Source organism: Mesoplodon densirostris, chromosome 16 (genome assembly GCF_025265405.1).
Source record: "Mesoplodon densirostris isolate mMesDen1 chromosome 16, mMesDen1 primary haplotype, whole genome shotgun sequence".
In the NCBI taxonomy this organism is placed as follows: domain Eukaryota; kingdom Metazoa; phylum Chordata; class Mammalia; order Artiodactyla; family Ziphiidae; genus Mesoplodon; species Mesoplodon densirostris.
This window is the reverse complement of record NC_082676.1, coordinates 3,988,454-4,007,701: the sequence shown is the minus strand read 5'-3', so window position 1 is coordinate 4,007,701 and position 19,248 is coordinate 3,988,454. Positions and strand designations below refer to the sequence as shown.

Sequence of the window (19,248 nt, the reverse complement as noted above, 5' to 3'; positions counted from 1 at the left end):
GCCCTCACCCCGCCTGGCCCTGGGCCTGCACCGCCGGGGGCCGGGCGGGGGGAGAGGGTGCTGGAGGTGCAGGCTTCAGACCCCTGGAGCCCGTCCCCACCTTTGCTCCCCCCGTGACAGCAGGCCCCTGGGGAGTCGCTCAGACTAAGGCGTCTTCCTGGTCGCGCACACTGGATATTTGGTAAATGAACAGATCAGGTCGTTTGAGCTGAAGAGACCCAGTCGCTCCTGCTGACGTTTGCCTCAGGTTCGAGCCCCTGCGTGCCTCCCCAGCTGCATCCACGGCCCTCGCACCCTGCGTTCTTCCTCCACGCCCTCGGCCTCGCTCTCCCTCTGCCTGGGTCCCTCCTCCCTGCCCCCACGCCCATCTACACTGTTGGCTCCCTTTCACCCGGGCTTCTGCCCCGTAACCCCGCTCACGGCAGCCTTCCATAACCCTCTGCTGCCAGTCAGCCCCCGCGTCTCCCCCGACTCCCTGAGCAGGTGCTGGGTTCTGTCCATCCGTCCTCACGTCTGGAAGGATCTCCTTCACCACATGGGTTCCTATGTTATGTGTTCTGGGCGCCAGGGATTCAGCTGCAAACCAACCATCAAAGGCAGACCCTGCTCTCAAATTAGGGAGGTGACTGAGCAAAAGGCAAACAAATAACTGTGCATCTGCGTGTGGGTCTGTGTGTGTGCGTGTCTGTGTGTGCGCACGCAGACATACACACACACACCAGGCGATGAATGTGATGGGGAAAGATAAGGAGAGGAAGGCAGCAGGGAACTAGCTATGGGGCGAGCAGGCTTGGTTTCTTAATATCCCCCCTCCCGTTGTCCGTCTCCCGCTGGCCACTAGAAGCCCCACAGAGGCAGGGATTCCTTCTGTTCACCTCTGCGCGTTCTCCTCCTGGTGCAATTCCGGCACGTGGTTGGTGTCAATAAGTTTTTGTTGAATAGATGAATGAACGAGTGAATGGATGAGTGAATGCATTCTCAAGGGGAGAGTGGTGTGCCGTCTCTTCAGTGGTCAGCATGCCCTGCCCGTGCCCCGGGCTGTGTGGTGAGGACCCGAGTGTGTCAGAAGTGAGGTGGGAACCACAGTACCTGCTCCAGCCACCGTGGGGAGGGAGCAGGGAGGCAATGTATTAAACTAGTGATGGTGGGGGCTTCCCTAGTGGCGCAGTGGTTGAGAGTCCGCCTGCCGATGCAGGGGACACGGGTTCGTGCCCCGGTCCGGGAAGATCCCACATGCTGTGGAGTGGCTGGGCCCGTGAGCCATGGCCGCTGAGCCTGCGCGTCCGGAGCCTGTGCTCCGCAACGGGAGAGGCCACAACAGTGAGAGGCCCGCGTACAGCAAAAAAATAAATAAATAAAATAGTGATGGTGGGGGGAGGGGGGAAGGGGTGATGAGGAGGGTCCACAATGTCCCTTCTGCCCACCTCCCATCGGTTCAAGCAAGCCACATGGCGAGCCCCCAGGCAAGGACTTGGGAAGTCCCCTGTCCTCCCCATTCCCCCAGCAAGGCCGGGGCAAAGGTGAAAACGCAGGGAGGGAGGAGGACAGTGGTGTCAACACTTCAGCCCCGGGCAGTGAGTGACAGAGCGGGGGTGTGAGCCCGGACCCCTGCTTCTGGCACGTGCATCCTAACAGTTACGACATTCTGGTTTCCATAACATGCCATAGATGCTAATGCACAATAATGCTGCTGATGAAATGGAACAGGGGGCCAGTGGGCAGGGGTGAGGTGGGCGGGGCTTGGGAGCAGATTTCAGAGACTTTTACAGCCTTGGCAGTTTTGTCCTAAATGAGAAGGGAGGCCACAGGGAGTAAGCAGGAAAGCGATATGATCAGACTTACATTTAGAGGGGTTCACGGGGACACCAATTAGAGGGCTTGTGTGAGCATCTGGGGTAGAGATGCTGGTGGCCTGGACGAAAGTCACAGTGATACAGGTGGCAGATGGCGTGAGGTTCGGGGTCTGATTTGTAGTTTATTCTGTGTGCTGCTCCTTTTTGCTTTGGCTGCCAGGAAGCTCAGAGCCACACGTGGTGTCTCGAACCCCTGATGCGGTGGCTCTGTCCAGACGCCCCTTCCTCTGGATTTCCTCGGACGCTCATTTGTCTTGTTGGGCGTGTGTTTCTGATAACGGCTGCCCATCCTTTGTGGAGTGAGATGAGATATAAATAAAGCGATGACAGTTCTTCCTCATCCACGTGTGCATCTCTGGGGATCTTCGTCTTTATCTTCAAACCAGCCTGGAAGCTTGGGGAGACCAAGCCATTTCTTTCTCCTTTGTGCCAAAAATGCCTCCAGGACAGTCAGCTTTTCTGGGGCCACATGGCACCAGCCGTTCCACTCCCATCTGGTATCCGTGGGCGGAGGAAGGAAAGGAGAGGATAATAACATGGAATAAACTGCCTCTTGAGGAGAGAAGGACCATCTGCACCCTGCATGCCTGGAGTGTGGCACTGGGGGTCATGACCGGTCCTTAGACTGCCCTGGCTCACTTACTACCCCACCCGAACTTCCTGGGCCCTTACTAGGCACCGGGCACTGGGGTTATAGCTGAACACAAGGTGGAGAATGTCATTGGCTTAGGAGCCTGGCTGGTTTGCTAAGTCTGCAGGGAGAAGTCCTCAAACGAGACCCCTGGGCTGTCTGTCCACACGAAGTTTCTTTGTGGACCCCCTGCGGACCCAGCCTCTGGTGTACACTTAACACTCAGTTAAATAACAGCTGGAGACAGGGACTTCCCTGGCGGTCCAGTGGTTAAGACTCTGAGCTTCCACTGCAGGGGTCGTGGGTTCGATCCCTGGTTGGGGAACTAAGATCCTGTATGCTGCATGGAAAAAAAAAACAGCTGGAGAGAGTGGTTGGCTGGGATGGTCTTGGTTTATGCCTCCCGTTGTGTTCCATCCATGTGTGTCCTGCTTTGGGTGATAAAGTTATATCGTCACCCTAGAAGCAGCTTAGAGATACGAGAGGGGCCTCTGGAGTCAGGCTGCCCGAGGCCATCATCCCCTTGCTCTGACAGTTAACAGAATGGCTTGTGGCTCCGAGCCTCAGTGTACCCATTTGTAAAATGAATATAATAACAGTCTCCACCTCATAGATTTACTATGGGGGTAAAATATGATAGCACTCGGCCCAGAACAAGTAGTGACTAACTTTTGCTCCATAGTAATTATTGTATTACTTATACAATATAAATTATTATGAGGGGCTTCCCTGGTGGTGCAGTGGTTGAGAGTCCGCCCTCCCATGCAGGGGACACGGGTTCGTGCCCCAGTCTGGGAAGATCCCACATGCTGCGGAGCGGCTGGGCCCGTGAGCCATGGCCGCTGAGCCTGTGCGTCCGGAGCCTGTGCTCCGCAACGGGAGAGGCCACAACAGTGAGAGGCCCGCGTACTGCAAAAAAAAAAAAAAAAAAAAAAAAATTATTATGAAAATTTCTACTGAAAGTCACTCGTGCTGGCACAGCATGTTAATGAGAGTGGGTAGACAGTTTCAAAACATAGATAATATTACTTCACATGGATTGTAACATGCTATCAATAAACTGTGTATTATGTGTGTTTACCTATGTTTCCAGATGTCATGGCCACCGTATGGTCACACAGAATTTTCCTCTCAACCCTAGGTATCAGGGCTGATGATTAACTTTATTTTCCAGATGTAGAAACTGAGGCTCAGAGGGGCTGAGTGGCTTGTGCTGCTGACAGGCACAGGCCTCTGGAAGTCAAGCCTCAGGGGTTGTTCTGGAGGCTTCCAGCTGGGGCTGCCCGTCCCTGGGATGCCCGTCCCATGGGGCGTTGGGCTGGGTCTTTTGATGACCGGCCCGTCCCAGGTCCTGGCCCCTCCGACTGCTGGTGGCCTCCCCTGGCCTGGTCCTTGCTTACTCCAGCCCTGCTCTTCCTGCATCTTTGGGTCTCTCTAAGGGCTTCTTGGTTCTGGATACACTGCCTCTTCTCACAGGCAGCATGAGATGAATTAACCCAACTGAACATGGGCTGGTACATGATGGAACAAGCCCCGTCTCCATGGCCTGGCCCACCGTCTTGAGCCCCAGGCTTTGGAGGATCACTGGTGGCCCCAGGGAGGAGGGGAGTCACCTTGGGCCCCCCAGGCTGTCGTGTGGGCGTGGTCATCACTGACCCCCTCGCTGGGTTTTCGCCTTCCAGATGAGATGGACCAAACCCCCGCGGTGCGCTCTGAATATCTTCTCTCAGGGATTCGAACTCCCCCCGTGAGGAGAAACAGCAAACTGGCCACCCTGGGCAGAATCTTCAAACCCTGGAAATGGAGGAAAAAGAAAAATGAAAAATTGAAGCAGACGACGTCCGGTGAGCACCAGGGAGAGGGGGCCTGGCGTCACCGTCACCGCGCTTTCTGTTGCTGGTGTTGGGAGGGGCAGGCTGTGCTCTGTGGCCTCTCAACCTCCGGCGGGTCTCCTCTCTCCACCGGCCCTTCCAGGTCCCTGGCGGGGGCGGGGGCGGGGAGGCAGCTCCAGGTCCCACCCGAAGCCCACTCACTCCCAGCCCCTAAGGGGCACGCACGTCACCCTCGACCTAGTTAAAAATGCAGACTCAAGGTCAGTGCAAGGCCAGGCTGGAGCTGAGGCCTGGCTTGTAACCATCTCTCCTCCCTGACTACACCGGAGTGGGGAGCACCCAGCCCTCCTGCACCTGGACCCTCACTTTGACAACCCCGGGGCCTGGGTCCCACCGTCCCCAAGAGCCCCCTGGGGGATTCACTCAGAGGGTCGGGGCCTCAGTTTGGCCTCGATACCGGCGCTCACCGGCTCCTAAGCTCCTCCTGAAGAGGCTTCTCCTACCTGGGCAGCCCCGTCCGGATGCCCTCCTCCCACTAAAGGACCCCAGAGCTCCCCTCACTCACCTTCAGCTCTGTGGGAAGCTGGGTTACGAGAGGCTGGACCGCTGCCCCCGCCCCCTCGAAGTCCAAGCCAGGAGCTCTGGCCATGAGACTGACCCAGGGGATGCACGTGGTGACGACAACACAACTGGCCATAAGAGTAAAAGCGACACAGCACGTTTCTAACGACTAAATGCTCAGAAGCTCCCGTATCACAGCACTCCTGCCCGTGTCAGGGACGGGAAGCAGGATCAGATGGGCAGCCGCTCCCAGGGCCAGGCAGCAGCGGGTTGTGGGCTTGGGCTTGGAGCCCTGGCAGCCGGGCTCGGGTCTGGTTCCTGGGCGACAGGGTGCCCTCGGTGAAGCGGAGGTCGGTGCCCTGAGAAGTGGACCCCAGGGGACACAGCATCTCGGCTCCCGCAGGCCCGTTAGCTGCTGCTGGAGACAGTTAGCGAGGGAGCTGCCCGTGCGGAGTTAGTCCTGGACCTCGGGGACCCGCCTGGTAAATGCCCGTCTTGGGCTGTTCCCTCTGGCGGTCCCTGTGGTCCCAGCCTTGAAGTGGTGCAGACTCCCGGGCTCAGAGGATGGCAGAGGCAAAGCCAGTGGCGGGGGCCAGTGGGGGACTCCTAACAGCAGCAGGGGGTACTTCCACCCACACTTTTTACGCAATTTACAAACTTATTTTTTTAACTACCCAAGAGGTTGATGGACAGATTCTCCTCGTCAAGGATGAAAGCAGAACAAACGTCGATATTCGACGAACCTTGTGTGGCTCCTGTGTGCCAGGCACAAAGTAGACGGGGAGACCCAGACCCTGCCCGCTTAGAGCTTTCCGCCAACTGGGGGGTCAGGCGACAGACAAGCACGTGTGACAGTCACGACCTTGGCGGGGCTGAGGAGGAGGTGGGGCTGGGCGTTGCCCTGGGCTGAGTGGCCTGAGAAGACCCAGGTGAGGAGGTGACACTGAGCTGAGATGTCATTGGCCCCCTGGAGGAAAGCAAGGAAGAGCATCGCAGCTGGGGGAACAGCTGTGCAAACGCACCGAGTTGGGAAAGCCTCGCCTGGGCATCAGTGAAAGGCTTAGGGGGCCAGAGCAGGGTGACCTCTGTGACCTTGGGGAGCCCCTTATGCTCTCTGGGCCGTGGGGTTGGAGGGTGAGCTGCGTGCTCTCGGGACCCTGTGTCCCTGGCCCACTTGGCACTGGGCTGCGGGGAGCAACCTGTGAGTTTTTCAGGATGCTGTGCGGGCCCTGCCGGGGGACTGAGGGTCTCCAGGTTAAGACCTGCAGCATCCCTGCCTTTGGGCAGGCATCCCCGTTGGGCCCTTTATCAAGCATTTGGAATTCTGCAGATAGCTCTGCATTTCATTTATTTATGCTAAACCATTCTTTGCCCCCAAAGTGTGGGATGTTATTTATTTCAGCCTATCCAATCCCCGTTTTCACAGGCATCCTTGGTTAGGATGAGATGAAGTAAAAATAAAGATGATTTAGAGAGAGGAAAAAAAAAAAACAATACAGACAGCGGTTTGGGCAGAGTGGGGACTGGGTGACACCATGAAGGTGGCTCTCGGAAGCCTGAAGTCTGGGAAGTGGCATCTGAGCCCGTACCTGCTCTGGGAGGGGGTCGGGTGGCTTGGGCCCTGGGGACAGGTATCCTGAGTTGCAGACAGCAGCCCCTGCCAGCTGCCTCTTCAGGACCTTGGGAGGACTCACAAGTCAGTGCATCTGAGCAGGATGCCACCGATGCTGCCACCCAGCACTGGTCAGACAGCGGGGTCCCTCTGTCTGGAGATCTTCACCCTCGTCCTGCTCACTTCTTGTTTTTGGACTGGGCGGCCGCCTCTTTGCTTGCACCTCCCAAAGCCAGAGTTCCGTTTCTCAGTTTTATCCACACTGCTGGCACCTGGAAATTGGATTGGAAAGTGGACTCAGAAAGGAAATTATGTTCCCTTTGCCCCCAGATGTCTTTTCCCTGGTATGTTTGGGTTTTCTGTATTCATCCCTCAGCGTAAACACCCTCAGGGAAGCAGCCGGGTTTCCCCAGACACCCTGCCCCTGTGCCCTCTGGTTCTGGTCGATGCCACTCGCCCAGATGTTTGTCATCTGTCCCAAAGCTCTGGCTCTCAGGCAGAGTCCATGCCTGCCTTGCTCCCCTGTGCCTGGCACACAGTAGGTGCTCAGTGAATATTTTTTAATAAATAACTTCATGGTCATTGCCTGTTTGTCATTGGCCACTAGACTTTAAGCTCTGATACTCGAGCAGCTGTTTCGTTCCCACATGGGGCAGGGCATTCATACGTGTGGGTGATCCAGGGCCCTTTGTGATCCAGGCTTATAGCCGGTACTTTGTCCATATCTTTTAAAGAGAGAGTCTGAGGGGTGACATGGGTTCGTGTTTGGAAATTGGATTCTACTGCAGGCAAATCGTTTTCTGGACAGTTAGGGAGAAGAAGGAGAGCAGAGTGAGACCGGCCCCTGGGAGGGGAAAGGCAGGGGCAGGGGGCCAGTCGCTGGAGGGTTTGCCCTGGGATGAGGGGGCCGGAAGGGCTGTTCCAAAGGAGGAATTGACGAGGTTCCTTCCGCACGTTGGGCTCGGTGGAGGGGGATCGGGGCCTGGCCGCCTCCTTCCTGTTCGATTGGCACATTCTTTTTTTTTTTTTAAAGCTACTATTTCTTTCTTTCTTTTTATTTTAAAGGAACATTATTAATTTATTGGCTGCATTGGGTCTTCGTTGTCTGCACATGGTCTTTCTCTAGTTGCAGTGAGCGGGGGCTACTCTTCATTGCGGTACGCGGTCTTCTCATTGCCGCAGCTTCTCTTGCTGTGGAGCACGGGCTCTAGGCGTCGGGCTTCAGTAGTTGTGGCACGTGGGCTTCAGTAGTTGTGGCACGTGGGCTTCAGTGGTTGTGGCTCACGGGCTCTAGAGCACAGGCTCAGTAGTTGTGGCGCATGGGCTTAGTTGCTCCGCGGCATGTGGGATCTTCCTGGACCAGGGCTCGAGCCCGTGTCCCCTGCCTTGGCAGGCTGATTCTTAAGGGAAGTCCCTACTGGCACATTCTTTGAAAGCATGAACCTGGGGCTCATTGGAGGAGCCTCTGGTGGGACAGTTGGGCAGAAGACTGGTCTGTGAACAGACAAAAGGGTGGTCAGGATGTATTTAGCAGGTGAAAATAGAACCACAGAAAAGCACCCCAGGGTATTTGGGGGACAAGGTCCTGGGCTGGAAAATGAAGGCGGAGTCGGCAGAGGGTGGGAATGGGAGCCTGGAGAGGGTGGTACACGGAGCGTTGCTTCTCAGATGAGCCACAGAAGCCACTGCCTTAAACAGTGCTCACCGTCCCTCCCTTCTGCCCTGCTCAGCACATTGCTTAGGGGGGAGCTCGGTTTCCTGAACCACGCCCCCACCTGGGGGCCCCTAACCCACGGTCACCTGCCGCCTCTCTGCTGTCTTCCTACACTGGAGGTGGCACTGGCCGGGCTCAGGCGGGGCCCTGCGGCGCTCTGCCCGTGACTCACCTGGATGTCTGTGTTGTGTGCAGCCTTGGAGAAGAAGATGGCCAGCAGGCAAGGTCGGGAGGACCTCATCAAGAAGGGGCTCCTGGAGTTGATGGAGCAGGGTAAGTGGGCCACCCCGGGCCGGGCAGGGCTGGGCCCAGGAACGCTGAGCTGGGGGTCTCACGGGGGTCCAGTGAGCCCATCAGGGTGGAGTGGAAGTTGGAGGAGTCCGGTATCCAGCTGTGGCTCCTGGACCTTAGTGAGGCCTCCGTGGGTCCAGTTAGGACCCACGGCTCAGCCCCTGGGCCTCTGAGGACCCATCAGTGAGTCTAAGAGTCGGCTGCTCATGGGGCGTGGAGCTGAGTGCAGCCACCTGCCCTGGGGATAAGGGATTGCTTCCCGCCCGAGCTGGGTGTGGGAGAAGCTAGTGGCTAGTCCTGATTGCCCCAAAGTGGTAGCAGTGGCTTTTGTTTCTTCATATTCATAGTTTAATCCTGGATTCGGGTGAGTTATTTGCTCCCCATGACCCCCTAGTGTTACAGCCGCCGTTTATTAAGGGTTGATTGTATGCTGGGTGCCCTGCTGGGCGTTCTACTCGCCTTCAACCTTTTGTCCTCACAGCATCCTTGGGACTGGGTGTGGTGTTATCCCCCGTCTCCAGGTGAGGAAAGGGAGGGTCTGGGAGGTAACTGCCCTGCGTCACGCAGCTGGAGGGCCCGGATGCTGTTCAGACTGTGGTCCAGAAACCTTCATCACCGTGGTGTCTGCAAAGCCACCTTTGTTTGCATCTTTGAGAAACACCAGGTTTTATCACTAGCACAATTAATTTAAGAATTCTTGAGTTCCCCCATCTTCCTCCCTTGGTGATGGCATGAGGCACAGGACTTGGGTCCTGACGCTAAACTTCCGTGCTTTCTAGTTCTCTGAGACCCTAAAGCTTGGCAGGGGTGGTGAGGTCTCAGAAAACCTCACTGCTCCCTGCAGGTCTCTCTGGAGCTGGACCAAGCTCTTGCCTCCTGATTGAAAGAACCTGGCCTCACAGAGCCAATTCTGTGAATTGCCAATTCTGTGAATTCATGATTGAAAGAACCTGGCCTCACAGAACCAATTCTGTGAATTCACATGAATAAATGGCATTCCTGTCTCCCTTTTAGCCTTAAAATATTATTGGTTTCTTTGTAATTTGGCCCAGGTATCAGGAAGTAGAAAGGGAGCCCATGGAGTCCGTGAATCCAGATTTATAATGTGCTCTGCGTCTGGTAGGGCCCTTGTGGTCATTCCTCTTCTTTAGATGCAAAGGGAAAAGTACTTTGATGTTGATGCTGTTTTCAGGGGAAACATAACGTGGGAAATTGCTTAGTGCTAATAATCAAACTTTGCCTGTAAAAAACACTTGGTATCAAGTCCTGTGGCGTTCAGATGTGAAACGCTCCAGTCTGACTCAGATTTGGGAGAATGTCGTTGCTGAGATGGAAATCTGGACTGTTTGAATTTGGATGGAACCAAAAAGCTCCAAACTCTGGCATTTTGAATATGTTGCCAACAAAACTTACCTTAACTCTTGGGGCAGGAGGAGGGAAAATGAAAACAATATGAAGGTCTGTTTATCATCTATTTTAAAAAATGTTATCACTGATGAAGGAAAACATGGATTTGATTCCCGTCAAAGATAAAGTGATAGGTGAATCATTAAAGGGAAAAACTTCCAGGAGAAGTGTGGTTTTTCCTTTCCTAAACTCTGAATCTTTGTAAAACGATTTTGTCTGGTGGCCTCGGTACAGAGAGCCAGCGGCCGAGTTGACGGGGTGAGCGCATGGCTGACGTGCTCAGGGGCCAGCTCTGCTGACTTCTGTGTTTGGCGGGGAGGTCGCACGCCGGCACACCTGCAGTACTGCTTTAGATTGGGGTCAACGAGCCTTTTCTGGAGAGAGTCAGACAGTAGATATTTTAGGCTGTGAGGTCCATACTTACCCCTGCTGTTATCAGGCAAAACCAGCCCCAGACACTACACAAAGTTGTGGGTTTGGCTGGGTGCTGGTAACACTTTATTTAGGGACATTGAAATTTGAATTTCATATAACTTCCATGTGCCATCAAGTATTATTTTTCTTTTGATTTTTTTTCAGCCATTTAAAGAGGTAAAATCCCTTTGTAGCTCGGGGCTCTGTGGAACAGACCGTGGGCTAGATGTGGCCCCCAGGGTGTAGTTTGCCAACCCTGACTTTAGATCACTCTTTCTCTCTGGCTAAGTGACTGTGGACCAGGAACCGGAGGGGCCTGAAACACGGTCTCTTTGCTCAAGAATTGACAATGCGCTCATTGTCACACCATTTTACTGAGCACCTGCTATGGGCCAGGGTCTGTGTTAGCTGCTGAGGATACAAGTGAGCAAAATACCTTTCTCCCAGAACTCACAGTCCAGTGGGGAACAAACATTAGATAATCCCACAAATCAATATAAAATCACAGCTGAGCTGAGTATGGTGAAGAAAAGGCACGTAGCACGTGAAGAACGTGAGTTGGGCCCCTGACCTGGTCCGGGGCTGGGGGAGGTGATGGTGGAGTGGGTCTTATAGCAGTAGGAGTCAACAGGCTGCTTCTCAGAACTTGCTGTAATTAGGGTCACCTGGCGAGCTCTTCAATCAGAGGCGCTGGGGGTGGGACCTAGGCGTCCAGAGTTTATAAGCCTCCCCAGCTGCTTCCAGCGTTGGTGCCGCCAAGGATGAGAAGCAGAGAGCGATGAGGGGACTGGGGAGCGTCTTCCAGCCCAGTGGAGCAGCCCGAGCGGGACCCCCGTGGGGGAAGGGAGCAGGCACCCCAAGGAGGAGGAGAGAGAAGGTGGGTTCGGGTTAGGGGAGGTGAGAAGCGGGGTGGGTGAGTGTCTGACAGGGCCTTGCCTCCTCCCTGCCTCTCCCTGCAGCATAGCCGGAATGGAGAGAATTCGACTCCCCAGCAGGCGGCTGGGTGACCGGCACCTCTGTGGCCGTGGCGCCCCGGGAAGCCACGGGGCAGGGGGGCTGAGTCTGCAGTGAGCCTGCGGGGCTGTCGCTGGGGGGTGCGTGTTAGAAGCAGGGCCGCAGGCGTTGCCCCTGGGAAGGGACCTGGGTCGGGGGGAGGGGGCAGGGGTGTGGGCTCACCACACACTCATCTCCCTTGAACTCTTAACTGTATTACCTCGAATGGACGCACAAGGGTAAGGGGAGATGTGAGAGTGTTTGCCAACAGGCTCCTGGGGTGCATACCTCTTGGAGCGATTGTTTCGGTCCTGCACTTGCTCAGAAAATGCCTTTTCTCACTGGGGTGAAGTCGAGCTCCAGGTCAGCCTCTGTCGGTCCTGAATTTGTCCTGGAGGTGGGACAGCAGGGTTCCTGCTGAGTTGAGCCGCCCCCCACCCCCCACCCCCCACTTCAGAGAGGGCCCCCGGCTTGGATTCAGGAATCATCTTCATTGCCACCACCTGCGCCCAGCTCGGCTGGCCGGCTTTGTAGCCGGGAGCGCCCCCCTGTGGTTGGCTGCCCCCTACCCCGCACTGAGCCTGGACTTCACACCCAGGGGGCGCCTGGGGGGCTGAGCGAGCCTCCGACAGTGACCGAGGGCCCCAGAGAGGTCCCCCGCAGGCTGGGACCGTAGACCCTCCCAGAGCTGTCTGCGGTTCTTAGCAGCCTCAGGAACTCACACTTGAACTTCCTCGGCCAGGCCAAACCCAGGAAGGTCCTCTGCCCTGCACAGGTGTGCACACGCGTGCACACGGACACGCCCCTGGGTCAGCCCCCTGGAGTCTGCCCACAAAGCGGTCAGGAGCGAAGCAGTGTGAGCTGGCTGTGGACGGGCCTGCAGGAGAAAGCCTGCACGTCCTGGAAGTGAGCCCGTGTCCAGGGCACGGGTTTGCCCTCCCCGCTCTACGGGGCGAGGGGGGGGCGGTTATTTTGTGATACTGTGAACACATGCGTTTTGTTTTGTTTTGCGGTACGCGGGCCTCTCACTGTTGCAGCCTCTCCTGCTGCGGAGCACAGGCTTCGGACGCGTAGGCTCAGTGGCCATGGCTCACGGGCCTAGCCTCTCCGCGGCATGTGGGATCCTCCTGGACTGGGGCACGAACCCATGTCCCCTGCATTGGCAGGCGGACTCTCAACCACTGCACCACCAGGGAAGCCCAACACATGCGTTTTATGAACCCCTCTGACCTATCCTTGGTTCCTGAAGGTCTGGGAATGTGCCGGATCAAGGAAGGACCCTACTAGTATGGTTAGGAGTTGTGTGAGATGCAACCAGGTCTGCATGAGGGACCGGGAGCTGACCTTTTCCTCTCACTCCGTCTTCACAGCTTTGACCAGCGACACATTTGTGACAGGCGAGGGCAGGCTGGTGTCCCAGCCCCTGCACCGGGTCCCTGGCCCACATACGATGAGTGAGGACAGGAGCTGGCCCATTTCTCTGTCCAAACGCCGTGTGTGCCCTGAGCGACTTTACTCCATCCTCCTGAATGTGTCTGCTTGGCTTTGTCTTAATAGTTTAAGGGCTTTCATTCTCTGTCACTGGATATAAGGAGGAGGTGGCTGTTACCGCGGTGCTGTGTTCCGTGACCTGAAAGACACGAGGGTCCCTGTCCTCGGGGCAGTTGGCAGTGACGAGTCAAGTCTGGCTGGTTTTTGTGTGGCAAGAGCGCCAGGGGCTGTGTGTGTGTGTGCGCGTGCATATGTGCATGCAGGCGTGCGTGCGTGTGCATGCAGGCGCGTGTGTGCGGGGTGCGTGTTTGCCTGTTTGGGGCACGTCCCCTCTCAGCGTGGCTGCTCTGTGTATAACCCAGCCTCCGGTCCCGGCTCCCCTCTGCCGCCCTCGGAAGCACCTGGCCGGGAGGGAGCGCCCACAGTATAGTGAGAGGAGTAGGGGACCAGCTGCCCACAGCTCCCCAACCCTGCCTGCCAGCATTGCTTAGCAACGACCCTGCCGCCCAGGCTATTTTGAGAACTGTGACTTTTCACTGAACAGGATTATGAGCCGGAGCTTTGAGCACAGCCCAGAAAAGTCCTGCAAGTCCGCTAAGCCGTAAAAGTAGGTGGAGGAATCCCGGGACTGTGCGTCCGGGTGCAGCCTTTGCTGAGCCCGAGTGGAGGTTGGGGACCTTTGGGCCTCGCAGTTTCAGTGTTCTGACCATTTCATTGATGATGATGATGATGGAGATGCCGTTATTATTAATGACAGGGACCATCACCAGCAGCAAATGACCCGCCCCTTCTAAGATTCTGCGTCACCATCTGTAAAGGGTGGGTGGTAGCCACACCTACTGGGGCGGGGAGCTGTGACATTCAGGTGAGATGGTGCCAGCGGAGTGCTGTGCTGTGTCTCTAGCTGTGCACAGCCTGTCAGTGCTGGCTGTCACCTCTGTCCCCAGCAGCCAAGTGCGCTGGTAGCAGAGACTGTCACAGCTGTGTTTCAAGTATGAGTAAAACCAGTCGTGAGAGAGGGTCCAGGAAGCTGTCGTTTTGAGCTTGGTGACATCTTAACTGTGTCCACTGGGTGACTTCTCTTGGCTTGTGTCTTGGTCTTTTCCTGGGTGGAGGTTGGTTGGCTGCTGGTCAGATCTGGCCCCAGGTCTGTTTTCGTAAAGCCCCTTGAACTAAGAATGGTTTTAAACTTAAAGGACTTTTGTGGGGGTGGGGGGAGAAAAACAACAAAGGTGAATATGGAGCATGGATATTGTGGCATGTGGCCCAAAAAGTCTAAAATACAAATACTGGCCATCTGCTTCTTGCTAGGGAAGGGTAGTCGGTCCCTGGTCTAGACCCACCCCCCAGGCCAGGTGACATGGCTGCATAGATGGCATCTTCTGAGACCCAAGTCTCCAGACTTCTGGCCATTCTGCTCTCCCTGCGAGGGGACGTGCAGCAGACGGAAGATGGTGAACAGTGATTACAAGTGTACGTCCTCCGCAGGGTCACGTCGCAGGCCTGGCCCGAATCCTGGGCGTGGGGAGGGCCCTGTTGATACCACGTGGGCCGAGTGGCCAGACCATCACCCTTGTCATCGTCCTCTTCCTCCTTTTGTGAGCAGCAGTGAGGGTAATTACAAGCACACGTGGTGTTTGCTTCATGCCAGATGCGTTATAGACATTCACTCACTGAATTCTCACTCTGACTCTGCGAAGCCAGGAGTATTAGCCCCATTTTATAGAAGAGGAAATTGAGGCCTGGAGACACTTGCTGCCTGGGCACAAGAAACCCCATGTGCCGTGGGGTGGGATGGGTAGAGAGGGTGACCTTATACCTTTTGTCCCACCGGGGCACTTCGGGGAGTGGAAGGGACACTGCTACCTGACAGCAGAGAGGAACCAGGACTGACTTAAGCAACGGACCCCTGGCTCTGAAGTAAATCTCTCCTCCTCTCCCCGCTGCCTCCAAGCAAGGCTGGTGCTCCCACACCACTGCCTCCCAGCTGTGGGGACGTGTGCAGCTTATGCTGGCACGCTGCACTGCGGTGGCCTGGATGAACTGGCCATGGGCCCTAGGATTGAGCCGGGGGCTTTGTGGGTGCTGCATGCACTGGGCTGTGAGCTGCGTCTCCGAAGGCTGAGTATGATCGGCTGGCTGAGCCTCCCTGCCTGGACCTGCCACTCTGTGGTTGTGTGATCTGGACCCATTATTATGCTCTTGAGCGCCCAGCCCCTCAGCACTAAGATATGACCCAAGGTGATCAACCAGTCAAAGGCCAGACCCTCAAAGGCTCCAGCCACTGAGCCCCAGCAAGGGGAGTGCCAGGTCCTCCTTTCAGCCCTCTTAAGAGCCTGGAGTCCTCCGTACTGGGATGGCCACCTGCCTAGACCAAGGACTCACCGATTCCCGCCTCAGCCCTTGGCTGTGCCTCTGTTGGACTGGAAGTGCCACGTGTGGGCAGTTGTGTGGCCACCCACAGTTTGAGCCCCCTGGGGGGTAAAGATTATCTTGTTAATCTCCGCCTTTCCAGCACTGGCACAATGCTAGATCCAACAGACGAGAAGCATTTGTGTGATGGGGAACTATGGTAGGATGGTGGGTGCTGAGGTGAAAGGTAATTTGTAGCCTCGATAGTAGCAACCCAGCACCTCCGGGATGGACAGCAGTTAGGGTTTGTCATCACCTGTCTGGGTGGCCTTGGCTGGCAGGATGGGGGCGCCTTGGCTCTGTTCCCCGGCCCCCGCCATCTCTCATCCCCAGCAGGCTGGCTGGGCCTGTCCTCAGGGTGAGGTCCGGGTACGGGAGAGATGCGCAGGAATGTGCAGGTACTTTTAAAGCCGCTGCTGCATCAAACCTGCTCACTTCCCATTGGCCAAAGCAAGCCCCAAGGCAGAGGCCAAGGGTCGGGGGCACCACAAAGGCGAGAACATGGGTGGGGGGCATTGTCCAGTCTCCCACGGGTGTCAAAGTAAGAGTGCACAGGCTGGAAGTGGTGCAGCCAGAGGCCAGCGGGTGTGACGCTCAGTGCTCCCTTAGGAAGGCTCTGGAAAGGGATTTCCAGGGTGTGCGAGAGCGTGCAGGGTACCACACCAGGCCTGGGATAGCGTACTTCCTGGGAGGTCACTTTGCGTGTGAATGAAAGCAGGGAGGAAGGGAGCCAGGCTCAGCTGACAGCGGAATTTCCTTGCAGACGCTGAGAGCAAAGCGTGCAGCCCCGACGGAGATCCCCGAGTTGCACAGAGTGAACCTTCCACGCCCAAGCAGGAGCCGCTGACCTTGGAGGAAGCCCAGCTGGGGAGCCCTTTGGCCACTGGGACGGACCAGGCTTCCCTGGATGAGACGCTGTCCTCGGACATCCCTTCAGACGATGCAGGTATTGATTGGACGCCGGGTTTGAGCTGCTCCCAGGAGGCCATCCGCCTGGGTGGCGACGGAGGTCCCCAGCCCGAGCTGGGCAGCAGCTGTGGTAGAAGACCATCCTCAGAGGTGCAGCCGTGCCCAGGGCTCTGAGCCCTGCCACGCTCCACCACGTGGTTGAGTTTAAATGTTTGCTGGAGCATGTTTCTCCAGCATCTTCCTAAGTCTGTCAGAGCTGTGGATGAAGGTGCTTCCAGATGGTCACAGGTCCCTTACCATCCACCTTCCTCCCGGGGTGTCTTTGCTTGTTCCCTCTGAACTTCTGAGCGGGAAAATTCTCTCCGAAGAAGCTAATGTCTGGGAGCATCTTAGCTACCCCAAGGCAGTGGGGCAGGATGGAGGAAAGGATGGCCTGTATCGGGTTATCTGCAGGGTGGGAGGAGCTCAGGGCAGCGTCTGCCACGTTGAATGATTCTTGGTAGGAGCTGTGGTGCTGGTTCTTGTGGTTTAAGTTGAATAGACCAGGGCAGTTGTCAGGTATGGGGGAGGGGAGGAGAGAGGGAGTGAGGGAGGGATGGCGAGGAAGAAAAGCACGAACCCGCCACAGAAACTGTGTGCTGTGAGGTCTCTACCCCCTGCTCACTCCGACCTGTTAGCAGTGTTTTCATAGAAACCTTCCAGGCAACCTGGCCGTCAAGCAGGAGGCCTGCTCCCTTGTAGAACTGCAGCCATAAACATTGCCAGGCCCGGCCTGGCGGCTGCGACGTGTCCTGGGTCCCCACAGTGTTGGGCTGAGAAATGCGGGCGTGTGCACGGGCCTCTCTGGCTGGCTGTTTGGTTTCAGAGCCGGGGGTTGAGGGGGCACCTGTGCTCCGCTGCTGCTTCCGCAGACGCCACTCACACCTGCACTTTCCCCTGCTGCCCCGTCCACGGCATCCCTCTGGCCTTCGTGGGCACCTGCCGAGAGACGTGCCCTACTCTCCCTGGGGATGGCTGTCCCCCTCCGGTTTCACCCCAGCTTGGAGACATGATAGGAGTTTGGGGTCTGGAGGGCTGTGGCTCTTGGACAGTCCTGGTCTCTCCTGCAGAGTCCCTTTTGTCACCACTGTGTCCCCGTGCCCCCCACCATCTGACTTCAGTCGGGCCAGTGGTTGGCGGTATTCTGATGGCCAGCTGAAGCGCTGCCTTCCGCCTGGAGTCCTAGCAGCCCAGCACTGCCCTTGACCGTGGAGCCTCCCTTCTGCGGGCCGCTGCACCCCGCCTCCCACTGGCGCCCCTCCCTGGCAGGCTTTCTGCTCCCGTCAGCGCCCCCTCTAACCTCAGGTGCTTTCTGTCCACGCTCTTGATTTGGAGATGGAGTCTTGAGACCAGAGTTGGTTTGTTGAGATCACAAATCTGTATTAAGGACTTTTCTCCTGGTGAGACGTGCTGTTGGGTCTGGGGTTGTGATGATAATGTGCCTGGCTCTCTCCTCCCAGGTGGCTGTGGCCAGGTGAGCAAACCTGGTGACCCCTGGCGCTGAGTCCATGCAGTGGGTGCTCTGGAGACTAGGGCAGCCCAGCTTGGGTAGAGGGATGAGTAGAAGTTGTCCGGCCAGAGAGGGAGGGAGAGGAGAGAGCGTCCTGGCGGGAAGAGGGACCCTTGCAAGGACTGAGAACAGGGTCGGCTGCTTTCTCTGTAAAGGGCCGGCTGTAAATCTCATTGGCTTTGTGGCTAGGAAGGTCTCACCTCTGCCAGGTGAGGATGTGCAAAGGAGAAGGAATGGCTGGGTGCCAGCAAGCTTTATTTGCAAACAACCCACGGGCTGGATTTTGGTTGCTGTGGCTGGCCTGGGATAGGGAAGACCACTGGACTTTGGCAGAGCTGTAGGTAGACGTGGTCAGAGCCGGGATAGGATGGAGAGAGAGAGGGCTGGGCCGGACAGCCCTTCCCCGAGGGCAGCCGTTCCCCGAGGGCGGTTGGTTGGAGCCACAGTGGGGTTTGCACTGTAGGAGAAGCCCTGGGCCTCTGGTCAGTGTGTAGTCTGTGGTGATGGGATGCAGCTCCATCCCTCACCGGGGCTCTTCCTTCACTCTGGCCCCAGAGAGGTCCTGAGCCCCTGGGGTAGGAGAGATGATGTTATCTGGGTGGCACATGTAAACAACTTGAAAACATTTTAGTAGTAATGTTAATTTTCATTAACTAGAGCAAGTGGTGTGGGTTTCTCATTCAGGGTAGTGATAGTTTCTTAATAAATAAATTGAAATTAAAAGCATGGTTTCACTTAAAAGTAAAATATAGCAGACAAAAATATGGAAAAGTACAGGGCCATGTCCAATCTCCAAAGCAGGGCCGATTCATTCCTTTGGGGTGTGGTTAGTGTATTAGCAGCTACTGACCTTTATCATAATGCTGATGACAACAAGGGCCAAGCTCGGCCGCTTGTGTGCAGGACGCTGTTCTAAGTGGCCAAGCTCGGCCGCTTGTGTGCAGGACGCTGTTCTAAGTGCTGTTGCGTATATTGGCTCATGTAACCCCCAGGTGATTGATGGGGTTGCCCCCTTTTACTCATGATGGAAAGGAGGTACCCAGGTTAAGTAACTCATCCAAGGGAATAGAATTAGGGAATTGAGAGCAACGCCTTCGACATCAGGTTGACCTCACCAAGCTGTGTGACCATGGACAAGTCACTCAACCTCTCTGAACCTGTGCCATCAACTATAAATGGGGATAATGTTGCACTTCTCAGCGTTGCTAGAATTAAACCACTTAGCTCAGTCCTCACTCATGCTGAGCGCTCAGAAAGTGTTTGCTGCTGCTCCCAGGGATTGTCCTGGTCTTTATCATCATCATCACTTTTGTCATTGTCATGGAAAAGCAGCCCTTGGAGGGAGGGTGCTGCATTAAAGCCTGGTATCGGGTTGCCTGCAAACGCCCCACAGAGGCCCTGCTGTCTAAAAGCACGTGTGGGTGGGGGTGTGGGTGCACCTGCACTTTGCTATTGAGTAGGGGATCCCCCCCAATCCCCACCGGAGTCTCTTGCAGCCCTGGAATCCTCCACCAGGGCTGCGGCTCCTGGTCTCTACTGAGAGGACTGGCCTTGAGCAAAGCCCCCTCAGTGAGGGAGT

General features: G+C 56.3%; 1 protein-coding gene across 1 annotated transcript in view; it reads left to right on the top strand.

The window, feature by feature from the left end:
* The window catches only part of PHACTR3 (phosphatase and actin regulator 3), a 208,223-nt gene that overhangs the window by 102,901 nt on the left and 86,074 nt on the right, over window positions 1-19,248 (top strand). The window contains exons 2-4 of the mRNA XM_060077830.1: window positions 4,167-4,328; window positions 8,399-8,476; window positions 15,975-16,157. Of these exons, the coding sequence (XP_059933813.1) occupies window positions 4,167-4,328; window positions 8,399-8,476; window positions 15,975-16,157 (423 nt within the window). The remainder of the gene's footprint in view (window positions 1-4,166; window positions 4,329-8,398; window positions 8,477-15,974; window positions 16,158-19,248) is intronic.